The 13922-nt window shown below is 46.8% G+C and overlaps 1 protein-coding gene across 2 annotated transcripts in view; it reads left to right on the forward strand.

Annotated features, from left to right (window-relative positions):
• PDZRN4 (PDZ domain containing ring finger 4) overlaps window positions 1-13922 on the forward strand; it is a 409811-nt gene that overhangs the window by 343593 nt on the left and 52296 nt on the right. For both annotated transcript variants that reach the window (XM_050936097.1, XM_050936098.1), the window contains one exon: window positions 10102-10355. In XM_050936097.1, coding sequence (XP_050792054.1) covers window positions 10102-10355 — 254 coding nt within the window. The remainder of the gene's footprint in view (window positions 1-10101; window positions 10356-13922) is intronic.

Here is a 13922-nt window from a genome sequence, read left to right on the forward strand (position 1 = left end):
AGCGTCATGGCCAGGAGGCTCCAGCCCCCAAATCCAGAGAGGCCAGGCGGATGGACCTCCTCGGCCGTAAGGTGTACTCGGCTGGGGCGCTGCAGCTCAGGGTCTCCAACCAGCAAGCCCTGCTGAGCAGATACGCCTTCAACTCCTGGGTGGCAGCAGACAAATTCAAGGAGCTGCTGCCACAAGACGCTCGCCAAGAGTTTGCGGCCATCTTGGATGAAGGCAAGAAGGTCGCACGCACGTCCTTGCAATCCTCTTTGGATGCTGCAGACTCAGCTGCCCGTACCCTCGCGTCGGGAGTAACGATGCGTCGCATCTCCTGGCTGCAGGTTTCTGGCCTTCCGCCGGAGCTCCAGCATACCATACAGGACCTTCCTTTCGAAGGCCAGGGCTTGTTCTCTGAAAAGACAGACCCCAGACTCAAGAGTCTGAAAGATAACCGAGTCATTATGCGGTCCCTCGGGATGCACACACCCGTGACGCAACGCAGACCCTTCCGGCCACAGCAACAACAACAGCGCAGGCCGTATTCCCAGTTCCGCCAGCGGCAGGACCTTAACAGGCGCCGCGGCAGGAATGGAAGGCGCAGGCATTCGGGGAACCAAGGGGGGCAGAACCAAGGCTCCTCTAAGCCCCCGCCTGGACCTAAGCCTTCATTTTGAAGGTGCGCCCGAGGGCGCAGTAACAGTTTCCGCAATGGATCCTTCCCCCCCGTTTTCCAACCGCCTTTCGTTTTTCCTCCCGGCGTGGTCCCAAATAACATCGGACCACTGGGTCTTAAGCACGGTGCAGACGGGATACCGCCTGCAGTTTGTTTCTTTTCCTCCTTCCCGCCCCCCCTTCCTCGTCCCTCTTCAGGGACCCCTCTCACGAGCAATTCCTTCGACAGGAGGTGCAGACGCTCCTCGGCAAAGGAGCTATAGAGGCGGTGCCGGAGAACGAGAAAGGCAAGGGGTTTTATTCCCGCTACTTTCTGATCCCCAAGGCCAAGGGGGGCCTCAGGCCTATCCTCGACCTGCGAGAGCTCAACAAGTACCTGGTGAAGTTGAAGTTCCGCATGGTATCCCTGGGGACCATTATCCCATCCCTGGATCCGGGAGACTGGTACGCCGCCCTCGACATGCAGGACGCGTATTTTCACATTGCCATTTGGCCACGCCACAGACGTTTCCTTCGCTTCGTGGTGGGCCCTCTTCATTATCAATTTGCAGTCCTCCCATTTGGCCTGTCCACGGCCCCGAGGGTGTTTACAAAATGCATGGCAGTTGTTGTGGCGCATCTTCGGCGCATTCGTATCCACGTGTTTCCTTATCTGGACGATTGGTTGATTCGGGGCACGTCGGAACAACAAGTCTGCAGCCATGTCCGCGTGATCACCGGCATGTTCGCCACTCTGGGCCTCTTGGTAAACACGGACAAGTCCACCCTGATTCCCATACAGAGGGTGGAATTCATCGGGGCCGTCCTGGACGCCACTGTGGGCAGGGCCTTGCTGCCATTGCAGCGGTTCCAGGCCTTGTCGGCGATCGTTCAACGACTGCGGACAGCCCCCTTGACGTCAGTGCGGACATGTCTAACCCTGTTAGGCCACATGGCGGCTTGCACCTTTGTGACCGGTTACGCTCGGCTCCGCATGAGGCCCCTCCAGTTGTGGCTCATCAATCATTACAGGCCGACAAGACAGCCGCTAGATATGTTAATCACAATCCCCCAGAGGGTATTAGATTCTCTCGGCTGGTGGCTAGACCAGTCCGTGTTATGTGCGGGTCTCCCTTTCCACCCACCTCAGCCCTCGGTGTCCCTAACAACGGATGCCTCAGATCTGGGCTGGGGGGCCCACCTAGGGACCCTGAGGACGCAGGGCCTGTGGTCCCAGGAGGAGGTGGGGCTACACATCAACATGCGGGAGTTGAGAGCGGTCCGCCTTGCTTGTCAAACGTTCTGTCATCAGCTTCAGGGTCGCTGTGTCGCGGTGTTCACCGACAACACGACGACCATGTATTATATCAACAAGCAGGGCGGCACCAGATCCTCCTCCCTGTGCCACGAGGCGATACGACTCTGGGACTTTTGTGTAGCCCACTCCATTCACCTCATGGCTTCCTTCCTCCCCGGAGTACGGAACACGCTGGTGGATCGATTGAGCAGATCCTTCCTGTCGCACGAGTGGTCCCTTCGCCCGGACGTCGCCCTCTCCATCTTCCGGAGGTGGGGTTATCCCCGGGTGGACCTATTCGCGTCCAAGGGGAACAGGAAGTGCCAAGCGTTCTGCTCCTTTCAGGGCAGGGAGCCCGGGTCGATAGCGGATGCCTTCCTCATTCAGTGGTCGACCCACCTGTACTATGCGTTTCCCCCATTCCCTCTGGTCCACAGGGTCCTTCTGAAGGTGCGCAGGGACAGGGCTCACGTGATCATGGTAGCCCCGGCATGGCCCAGACAGCACTGGTACCCCATGCTGCTGGACCTGACCATAGCCGACCCAGTTCCCCTGCCCCTTCATCCGGACCTGATTACCCAGGAGCACGGGACCCTCTGTCACCCGGACCTGCAGTCGCTGCACCTAGCGGCGTGGCTCCTGCGTGGCTGACTGGCTCTGAGCTGCGCTGCTCCACGCCGGTGAGGGAGGTGCTCTTGGGCAGCAGGAAGCCGTCCACGAGAGCGACATATTCGGCCAAATGGAAGCGCTTCTCCTGTTGGTGCTTGGAGAGAAATCTCCGCCCTATGGAAGTTTCGGTAGCCGACATCTTAGACTACGTTTGGTCCCTCAAAGGGCAAGGTCTGGCCATATCGTCGTTGCGAGTCCACCTAGCAGCTATCTCCACCTTTCACCCGGGTGCGGATGGTCGCTCTGTTTTTTCTCACCCAACGGTGTCTAGATTCCTTAAGGGGCTGGAACGTTTATACCCTAACGTCCGTCCACATGCTCCAACCTGGGATCTTAACCTGGTGTTGTCCCGGCTCATGGGACCCCCCTTTGAGCCGTTAGCTACTTGCTCCCTGCTATACCTCTCTTGGAAGACTGCCTTTCTAGTAGCTATCACCTCAGCTAGACGGGTGTCGGAACTCCGGGCTCTTGTGGTAGACCCCCCATATACGGTCTTCCACAAAGACAAGGTGCAGCTGAGACCACACCCTGCCTTTCTCCCCAAGGTGGTCTCAGCCTTCCACGTCAACCAAGAGATATTCCTCCCGGTTTTTTTCCCGAAACCTCACTCCTCAGGCAGGGAGCAGCAGCTCCACTCGCTTGATGTCCGTAGGGCTCTCGCGTTCTACGTGGAGAGGACCAAGCCCTTCCGCAAATCCCCCCAGCTTTTCGTGGCAGTAGCGGACCGCATGAAAGGGCTTCCTATCTCCTCCCAGAGGTTATCCTCTTGGGTAACGTCCTGCATCAGGACCTGTTATGACTTGGCCCGTGTCCCTACGGGCCGTGTGACTGCGCATTCTACCAGGGCGCAGGCGTCGTCGCTGGCTTTCCTCGCCCGTGTGCCCATCCAGGAAATCTGTCGGGCAGCGACCTGGTCATCGGTCCACACCTTTGCTTCCCACTACGCCCTGGTCCAGCAGTCAAGAGAGGATGCGGCCTTCGGAACTGCAGTGCTCCATGCCGCGACTTCTCACTCCGACCCCACCGCCTAGGTATGGCTTGGGATTCACCTAACTGGAATGGATGTGAGCAATCACTCGAAGAAGAAAAGATGGTTACTCACCTTGTAACTGTTGTTCTTCGAGATGTGTTGCTCACATCCATTTCACACCCGCCCTCCTTCCCCACTGTCGGAGTAGCCGGCAAGAAGGAACTGAGGAGCGGGCGGGCCGGCAGGGATATATATTGGGCGCCATGGCGGCGCCACTCCAGGGGGCGACCTGCCGGCCCACTGGAGTTGCTAGGGTAAAAAAGTTTCCGACGAACGTGCACGCGCGGCGCGCACACCTAACTGGAATGGATGTGAGCAACACATCTCGAAGAACAACAGTTACAAGGTGAGTAACCGTCTTATTCTCAGGAAGGAGACAGATATTAACATATACACCTCTGCCTCGATATAACGCTGTCCTCGGGAGCCAAAAAATTTTACCGCGTTATAGGTGAAACCGCGTTATATCCAACTTGCTTTGATCCGCCGGAGCATGCAGCCCTGCCTCCCCAGAGCTCTGCTTTATCGCATTGTATCCAAATTTGTGTTATATTGGGTGACGTTATATTGAGGTAGAGGTGTATAACCACCCAGTAATGATCCGTGGTCACTGCTAACTGAAATCAGTAACAGCAGAAAAATGGTTTACGGCAAGGACAGTTCATCACTAGATCACAAATATTTGTACTCTTAGAATAGTGGGTGTTCCTGGATTTATATTTTTTTAGAATAAGTATTGTAAAGGTAATCAACAGCCATTTTCTCTATATTGTTTGTAGACAATCTGTCCTTCATTTACTTTCCCCCAACCACCACTGCTTGGAAATAAATCGGTGTATCCGTCAGTGTCTGGCTTTAGAAATGGCAGTCAGCCAGTGTCAGTTGGTTTTTCAAGCATTTGTTTGTGCATCAAAGACAAAAACTGTTTGTTTGTTTTCTGATATTGATTAAATTTTGCATGTGGCTGGATAATCAAAAGGGGGTGGCCAACATCCAAGCAATGGCAACCAGTCACTCTAGGGAAGTTGTTGACAAGTGGCCCAGACTTCTCAGTTTTTTTCAAAAGGAAGAGAGTGTTCATTAAACAGAAGCTTCATCAAACAGGACAGTGGTTTACATGTGAATTGATATATTCTTTACTTAACATTCACAAGTTTCTTATAGATTAATTAGCCCATCTGTTGCAACAAATGTAGTCCTGTGTCTTTTTAGTTGATTGTTAAAAGTGACTGATTTCCCTATCCTCTTAAAATAGTACCTATGCTTCTATTGAAAGTAACCTTTTAGTATCAAATAATTTATTTAATCATCCAGCTAAGAATCTATAAGTGGTTTGCAGTAAATAAGTGTTCAACTGTCTACAGCTCCCAAAGTGATTATATCAGAGTGCTGGGATGGGGGATAACACAGGAGGTAAAATCAGTTCTTAAAGAAGCTAAGTGAAGAGATCTCCAAAATGGGTATATAGTATTGGTTTTAGTTTTTAAAATACATTCTCTCTTCCCAACACATAATGATGGTAACTGCCCAGGACAGCTGCCAGCATATAGCAATTAAGCTACAGCTTTTCTGCAGGGCAAAGCAGAATTTATAAAATGAGTGACCTTTATGCAGAGTAACTAACTGTGTTGATGAACTTCAAGTGACAATTAAAATAAGTGTTCTGTATCCTCAGTGCTAACATCTTATAAGGAAACCACATAAAGGATAGAGGATTTTAAAGGTCATGGATTTCTTCACTTCAAGGAGAAAATAAACATTTTTATGAAAGTACAGGTCAGCCACATTATTGCCAATTAAAATAAGCTGTGAGTTTCATCGTTACATGATTTTGTAATATCATTGTTCCTCGGCATAGAATTTGCATGGAAATGACATTATTGTAAATGTATGTAAAATATGTTTGCTTGGAATAATCAATAAGTATTGATTTATGTGGATAAATGAAGACATTGGTTGGTTGGTTTCCCAAGGAATTCTAATAAGATTTTATATCTATTGAACCGTTATCCATTTTTCCCCTCGCTTTTTAGAAGTCAGCCCAACTTTTGCCAACAAGTAGCACATAGTGGCAATTATAGTATACTTCTTGTACTTACAGTAGGAACAATTCTGATATATCAGATTTAACTACATGGTATTTGTTGCCAAACGTTGACTTTTAAGGATGATCACTAAACTTGTTATCCTGAAACTTTTTATAAACATTAAAATTGGTCAGTACAGGAGGGTTGGGAGAGAGGAAACTGTAGCTATACATTTTGAAGGGATCATACAGACTGTAGGGGTAAAAGTTGTTCAAGGGGCTTACATTACATTCTAGAAAATTGTGGCTTTCCCACTTCCGTAATGGGAACATCCCCCAAAGGGTGCATATTTCTATGGCTTTTAAAGAAGGAAGGAACTGGAGAAGTAGAACTGAATGATGGCTATAAGATCCAGATTTAAAGTGTTATTTAAAGCCACCTTTGTTAGATATAACTGATACTGGACATTTTAGTTTTTGTAACTTACGTACTTGGAGGAGAAATGGGGGGAACATTCTCCTTTTTACAATTTAATCAATTTTTACACTTTTATCGATCCCTCCATCTCCACCCCCCATATGGCACTCACAGAATTCCATTGTATATAATTATCCCCAATGACACAATTTGGCCAAATGGCAATTTTAAGGATAGAGACAATTTTTAATCATCTCTTGCATAAATTGTCAGGGAAACTCCTGTTATGCAGCAATGTAGGCCACCTGTCTAGAGCAGAATACACTTCTTTTCTGGTCACTCTTTATATCATTTGATACTAACCTACCCCACATTAGTACTGAGAAATTTCTATGGAACTGAGGATGGTAATATCTGGTCTCTTAGATTTCAATAGATATATCTAGGTATGTATACTGTGTCCATCACCACTGTGTAACATCTGAACTAACTGTGGGAGCGATATGCTCTTGCCATTGAGGAGTGGTCACTACATCATACCATGGATCCCTCGCACATCCATGTAAGGGTAGGCGGGATTCAAACCACAACTTTCTTCTTGAGGTTCTGCCACAGGAAGGACATTTTTACGTTGCACATGGGCTCTGTATGATCCTCATCACCACCACCAAGAACATGTCTAGGGATGTTCTGAACTGCTGTATGTGTTCATGTAATTAAAAACTGTATCATAATACATGTATGCAAAGGAGCAGAATTAAGGTTACACAAGCTCCCTTAAATCTGGCATTTTCCAACTTTGCAAATGTTTTGCTTTTCAACCTAATATTTTTTTATCAAGGGGGGTTTGGGTTGGTTGATCAGTGAATTGGTCTGTAAATGTCAAGATATTGGGGAAAAAAAGAAAAAAATGGAGAAACAAAGCAATTCCATCTTCAGCAAATATTTGCTAAACATCAGTGGAACGGTGGTTATTAGGATTCCTGTGTTCTCTTCTGGTTCTGGGAAGTTTTGTGGGGGCGAATGGAACAGTCAGAAAACTTACAGTTAGGATTTTGGGGTGCTATTTGTTTTCTTAATCTGCTTCATATTTGCATAGTACTCGTTCATCTATAGATCTGAAAGCATTTTTTTAAAGATGACATGCTGAAATATTCATTTTACAGATGAGAGCTAAGCACTTACGTTTGGTATTATGTTTCAGAAAGGTAGTGTAGGTCAGTGCTTTTTCTTTTCCTAGGTTATAAACTATTTTATTGTGGAAAAGCTGGAGGAGGATCCTTTTGTCTGGGCTGTGATTCTTTTAGTTGTTAGGAAATTAAGCAGGAGACAGGGAGCATGCTCTCTGCAGCATGGCAAGAGGTCGGACTTTCAGACATAATGAGTAAGGGAGTGAGAAGTTAGTTTGTGCATGTGCAAATGGTGATTTCCTAGTAACTCAAATAAATCTGGATGGATTTTCATGGGAACAGAAAAGATGCTTCTTTGACCTCAGGACTATGCTACTGTCAGATTTCAACTGTCTATGGGTAAGCTCCTGTGGTTCTGGCGGAGTTTTTACATGGACAATATTTTCTGTTTTTCATTGCACTGATTTTGTAAAACTTCACAACAAAAAATCAACCTAAGGCAGAAACCAAGCAAGGAAAAATGCAACCCAAATAGTTCATTTGTCAGAGGTAGTAGCAATTAAAAGCAGGTGGTTATAATGTAAAATGTTAGGCAAACTTAAAATAATAGCTGTTACTATTGCTCTTCCTATAATGTTTGGGCTTGTCTACACTTAAAACGCTGCAGCAGCACAGCTGCGCCACTGTAGCGTTTCAGTGAAGACTCTACCTATGCCAGCAGGAGAGCTTCTAATATGGGCATATGCCACCTCCTCAAGAGGCAGTAGCTAAGTTAATGGGAGAATTCTCTAGTTGATTTAGCACCATCTGCACTGGGATTTAGGTCAGTTTAACAGATTTTTCACATCGAGTAACATAAAGTTTAACGACCTTATTTCGTAGTGTAGACCAGGCCTCAAGTCAAAATACATGCAACGTGTTTGTAGGTTTTGTCCCCTGGACCAAATTCAGATGTGATGTAAGGATGGTATAAATAATGTGAGGTGATAAGTCATATATTCTGTAGGGATAGAAGTGAAGATTTCTATCGGAAGGGTGTAAAATAAAGAGGGCACCTGAGATTAAACCCTTTGGGGGTTGCATTTCTTCCTACAAAAAGTCACCCTTTCTGCCCCTTCACAGGATAAGTTATATCATCTCACATCTGCACTGGCTTATGGCAGTGACATTATTTGTAATTTACAGCAACATTCACATCACCTCTGAATCTCACCGAAGTAATGTTTTCAGTGCAGTGATAGCACACGTTCATGGTCAAGAACTCTGCTATTGACAGCCATTGCCCAATTAACACATTAGTTCAGCGATGTGCTCATACTTTGAAAATACAGGCACATGAACATGTAGGAATTTAACACACCGCCCATACTTGCAGTTATCCGTGTTATACTCCGAACACTACACTAGGGGAGCACTGGTATAGGAATACTAATATAACTTAGATAATTTTTTCACATCTTGGCTCATAGAGCTATGCTGGCAAAGCACCCCTAGTGTTTGTGCAGCTACACTGGAAAAGCTTCACTTTGTTCCAGTATAGTAAAAACATAAAGAATTTGTTGGTTTATAGATATACCAGCAGAGGTATACTGGCAAACTCTTCTAATGGAGACACAGCTTATTTCATTGTGGAACTGATATAAGTTGTCGTAACAAAAGGACTTATTGCCAGTAGAGCTGAATTTACACTGGGGCTTTTCCTAGCATAGCTGTTGGCTAGGTTTGTGGGGGGGGTCATATTCCGAATCAACATAGCAAAACTTTCAAGTGTAGACCAATATAACACTCATCCTCAGCCCCACAGCCTGTCAACCAATTGTCCTTGGCCTGGTCTACATCTAAAATTTAGGTCAACCTAGCTACATCTCTCAGGGTTGCAAAAAATTCTATGCCATGTGCAAAGTAGTTAGGTTGACCATACCCCCTACTGTAGAAGCAGATAGGTCAGGGTAGGCAATCTATGGCACTCGTACCAAAGGTGGCACGTGAGCTGATTTTCAATGGCACTCACACTACCTGAGTCCTGGCCACCGGTCTAGGGGGCTCTGCATTTTAATTTAATTTTAAATGAAGCTTCTTAAACGTTTTAAAAACCTTATTTACTTTACATACAATAGTTTAGTTATATATTATAGACTTATAGAAAGAGACCTTCTAAAAATGTTAAAATGTATTACTGGCACACGAAACTTTAAATTAGAGTGAATAAATGAAGACTCGGCACACCACTTCTGAAAGGTTGCTGACCACTGAGATAGGTCAACAGAAAAATCTTTCATTGACCTGGCTACCACCTCTCAGAGAGGTGGATAACCAACCTCAATGGAAAAATCCCTACCATTGTTGTAAGAAGCATCTACACTACAAAACTATAGCGAAGCAACTGCAGCACTTGCAACTTCTTTTTTCTTATCTTCTTAAGTTCTTTAGTTTGGATTTGACTTGGATTTCAATACATGTAAAGGGGCAATTACTGCAACTGACTATGTCTTCAGATCTTCCTATCTGCAATCTAATACCAAATACCAAACAAAATAAACCCCCACTTTTTCATATATATTTTACAAACCAGACAAATAATTTATGAGACGGAATTGTAAATGTCCTTAGAGTTTTAAAAATGTATTACTTAATTTTTGTTTCTTTCAGAATCCACCGGGACTGTATTGTAAGAGTTTTATCAGGTTGTTTTCTAGCAAAAGCCAAAGAAGTTATTTTCCCACCCAACCCTTATCTTCTCTCTTGCATGAACACGATAAAAGATTGCAGTAGATAGCAGCATATGATTTAATATACTGTACAAATCACTTATTATACGTGTTTTATACTCCTGTTTCTATAAGCCCTTTCAGTTCTGAGTCCTAATTTGTGTAATATTCTGTTTTCCTTTAGGTCAATGGGAAGGACCTCTCCAAGGCCACTCACGAAGAGGCAGTGGAAGCTTTTCGAAATGCCAAGGAGCCAATTGTAGTTCAGGTTTTACGGAGAACTCCCATTAATAAAACACTTGGTAGCTCACAGGATGTTCAGCTTGTGGATGCTAGCACTCAGACCGATATCACCTTTGAGCATATTATGGCTCTGGCCAAGCTTAGGCCATCCACACCTCCAGTACCAGATATCTGTCCCTTTCTGCTTTCGGACAGGTATTGTTTACCTTTCTCTATCACTTTTCCAGCCAACCTCATATACTAGCTATATAATAAAATTCCAGGATTGTCACTTTCTCTCTCTCTCTCTCTCTCTCAGGGTATGTCTACACTACAGGATTATTCTGATTTTACATGAACCGGTTTTGTAAAACAGATTGTATAAAGTTGAGTGCACATGGCCACGCTAAGCACATTAATTCGGCAGTATGCGTCCATGTACCGAGGCTAGCGTTGATTTCCGGAGTGTTGCACTGTGGGTAGCTATCCCATAGCTATCTCATAGTTCCCGCAGTCTCCCCTGCCCCTTGGAATTCTGGGTTGAGATCCCAGTGCCTGATGGGGCAAAAAACATTGTCTCAGGTTGTTCTGGATACAGCCTCACCCCTCCCTCTGTGAAAGCAGCAGACAACCGTTTCGCGCCTTTTTTCCTGGGTGAACTGTGCAAATGCCATAGCATAGCAAGCATGGACCCTGCTCAGATCAAGACCACAATCGTGGACGTTGTAAACACCTCGCGCGTTCTCGTGCAGTCTATGCTGAACCAGGACCTGCAAAGCCAGGCGAGGAGGAGGCAGCTACGGCAGAGCAGCGACAAGAGTGATGAGGACATGGATACAGAATTCTCTCAAACCGCGGACCCCTGCGCTTTGGAGGTTCTGCTGGTAGTGGGGCAGGTTCTAGCCATTGAACGCCGATTTTGGGCCCGGGAAACAAGCACAGACTGGTAGGACCACATAGTTTTGCAGGTTTGGGACGATTCGCAGTGGCTGCGAAACTTTCGCGTGCGTAAGGGCACTTTCATGGAACTTGGTGACTTGCTTTCCCCTGCCTGAAACGCCATAATACCAAGATGAGAGCATCCCTCACAGTTGAGAAGCGAGTGGCAATAGCCCTCTGGAAGCTTGCAACGCCAGACAACTACCGCTCAGTGGGGAATCAATTTGGAGTGGGCAAATCTACTGTGGGGGCTGCTGTGATGCAAGTAGCCAAAGCAATCATTAAGCTGCTGCTACGAAAGGTTGTGACTCTGGGAAACGTGCAGGTCATAGTGGATGGCTTTGCTGCAATGGCATTCCCTAACTGTGGGGGGGCGATAGATGGAACCCATATCCCTATCTTGGCATCGGAACACTAGGGCACCCAGTACGTAAACCGCAAGGGGTACTTTTCCATGGTGCTGTAAGCACTGGTGGATCACAAGGGGCGTTTCACCAACATCCACGTGGGATGGCCAGTAAGGGTTCGTGACTCTCGTGTCTTCAGGAACACTACTCTATTTAAATGCTGCAGCAAGGAAATTACTTCCCAGACCAGAAAATAACAGTTGGGAATGTTGAAATGCCTGTCATTATCCTCGAGGACCCAGCCTACCCCTTGATGCCATGGCTCCTGAGGCCATACACAGGCAGCCTGGACAGTAATCAGGAGCTGTTCAACTACAGGCTAGGCAAGTGCAGAATGGTGGTAGGATGTGCATTTCGCCATATAAAGGCTCGCAGGCGCACATTACTGACTCACTCAGATCTCAGCCAAACCAATGTCCCCATTGTTATTGCTGCTTGTTGTGTGCTCCACAATCTCTGTGAGAGTAAAGAGGAGACCTTTATGGCAGGGTGGGAGACTGAGGCAAATCACCTGGCCGCTGATTACAAGCAGCAGACACCAGGGTGATTAGAAGAGCACACCACGAAGCGGTGCGCATCAGAGAAGCTTTGAAAACGAGTTTCGTCACGGGCCAGGGTATGGTGTGTCTGTTGTGCTTGCTTCCCCTTGATGAACCCCCTCCTTGATTGACTCATTTCCTGTAAGCAACCCACCCTCGCCCTTCGATTACAGCTTGCTTAAGCAAATAAAGTCACTATAGTTTAAAAATCATGTATTCTTTATTAAAAAGTCATTATAAAAATAGGGAGAGAACTGACAAGGTATCCTGGGTGTGGTTTGGGAGGAAGATAGGAGGGAGGGAAAAGGCCACTAAAAATATTTCAAAGTAATGACAGCCTTTTGGTTGGGCTGTCCACAGGAGTGGAGTGGGTGGGTACACAAAGCCTTCCCCCACACGTTCTTACACGTCTGGGTGAGGAAGATGTGGAACATGATGAGTGGTGAGGGTGGTTAAACAGGGGCTGCGGCGGCACTCTGTGACCCTGCTGCTGTTCCTGAAGCTCCACCAGACGTCGGAGGATGTCAGTTTGATCACGCGGCAGCCACAGCGTTGCATCCCGCCACCGCATATCTTCCTGCCTACACCTGTGATCTTCCTGGCGCCACCTCTCATCTTGAGCGTCCCTCCTGTCCTCACATTCACTGGCATCTTTCCTGTAATTTGCTACCACATCCTTCCGCTCATTCAGATGAGCTCTTTCTTTGCGGGTTACTTCCATGATTTCCGAGAACATTTCATCTCACGTCTTTTTTTTCCGCCGCCTTATCTGAGATAGCCTTCAGGATGGAGTAGGGAGACTTGAAAAATTTGCAACTGCGTGAGGGAGAGTAAAAAGGGAGAGAAGTATTTAAAAAGATATATTTTACAGAACAATGGTTATACTCTTTCACGGTGAACAACACTATTCACCTTACATAGCACATGTGATTTCACTACAAGGTTGCATTTTGCATCTTAATATTGAGTGCCTGCGGCTCTAGTGTTAGAGATCTCACAGACGCAGGTCCGGGCAGCAGAATTCAGCTTGCATGCGTCCATGGTAAGCCATTGTCTTTCGGCTTCTGCAGCCTTCTTCTACACAGTGCCCTCCTTTCCCAAATACCAAGCAAATCCCTTTCAGTGCTGCTTCTTTCCTGTTAACATGAAGCAGCAGAAACCACTCTCCCATCCAATTCTCTGAGATGATCGCTTTACCCCTCCCCCCACCGCGTGGCTGGTATCATGGAAGATCACTGCTAATCGTCCCCCTTCCCCCCCCACCGCATGGCTAGTAGCAGGGCAGATCCCTGCTAGCCAAATGCAAAAAAGCTCAGTGCCATTCTCCCTCCCTCCCCTCCCCCCGCTTGGCTACCTGCAAGGAAGGATTTCTTTTACACAGCAGGCAAATAGCCCAGTAGGAATGGCCATCTCTGTCCCCTTAATTAAATTCCTGAATTTCAACCAGGTTACCATGAATGAAATCACTCTCCTGAGGATAACACAGCGAGGTAAAGAACGGATGTTGCTTGTATGCCAGCAATCACTGGGACCATACACAGCTAGGCTTTGTCACGCAGTGATACCAGATTACTTGCTACATGCATGGCGTGGTCAAGTGTCCTACCATGGAGGACGGAATGAGGCTGCACTGCCCAGAAACCTTCTGCAAAGGCTTTTGGAGTACCTCCAGGAGAGCTTCATGGAGATGTCTCTGGAGGATTTCCGCTCCATCCCCAGACATGTTAACAGACTTTTCCAATAACTGTACTGGCCGCAAATGCATCCCAAGTCCTCAGGGCAAATCAGTCATTAAAAAATGCTTGCTTTTAAACCATTTTTATATTTACAAAGGTACACTCACCGGAGGTCGCTTCCATGGCTTCATTGTGTGGGCTAGTGAGTTGGAAGGGCTGGGA

This window comes from Gopherus flavomarginatus, chromosome 1, assembly GCF_025201925.1.
Source record: "Gopherus flavomarginatus isolate rGopFla2 chromosome 1, rGopFla2.mat.asm, whole genome shotgun sequence".
Lineage (NCBI taxonomy): Eukaryota > Metazoa > Chordata > Testudines > Testudinidae > Gopherus > Gopherus flavomarginatus.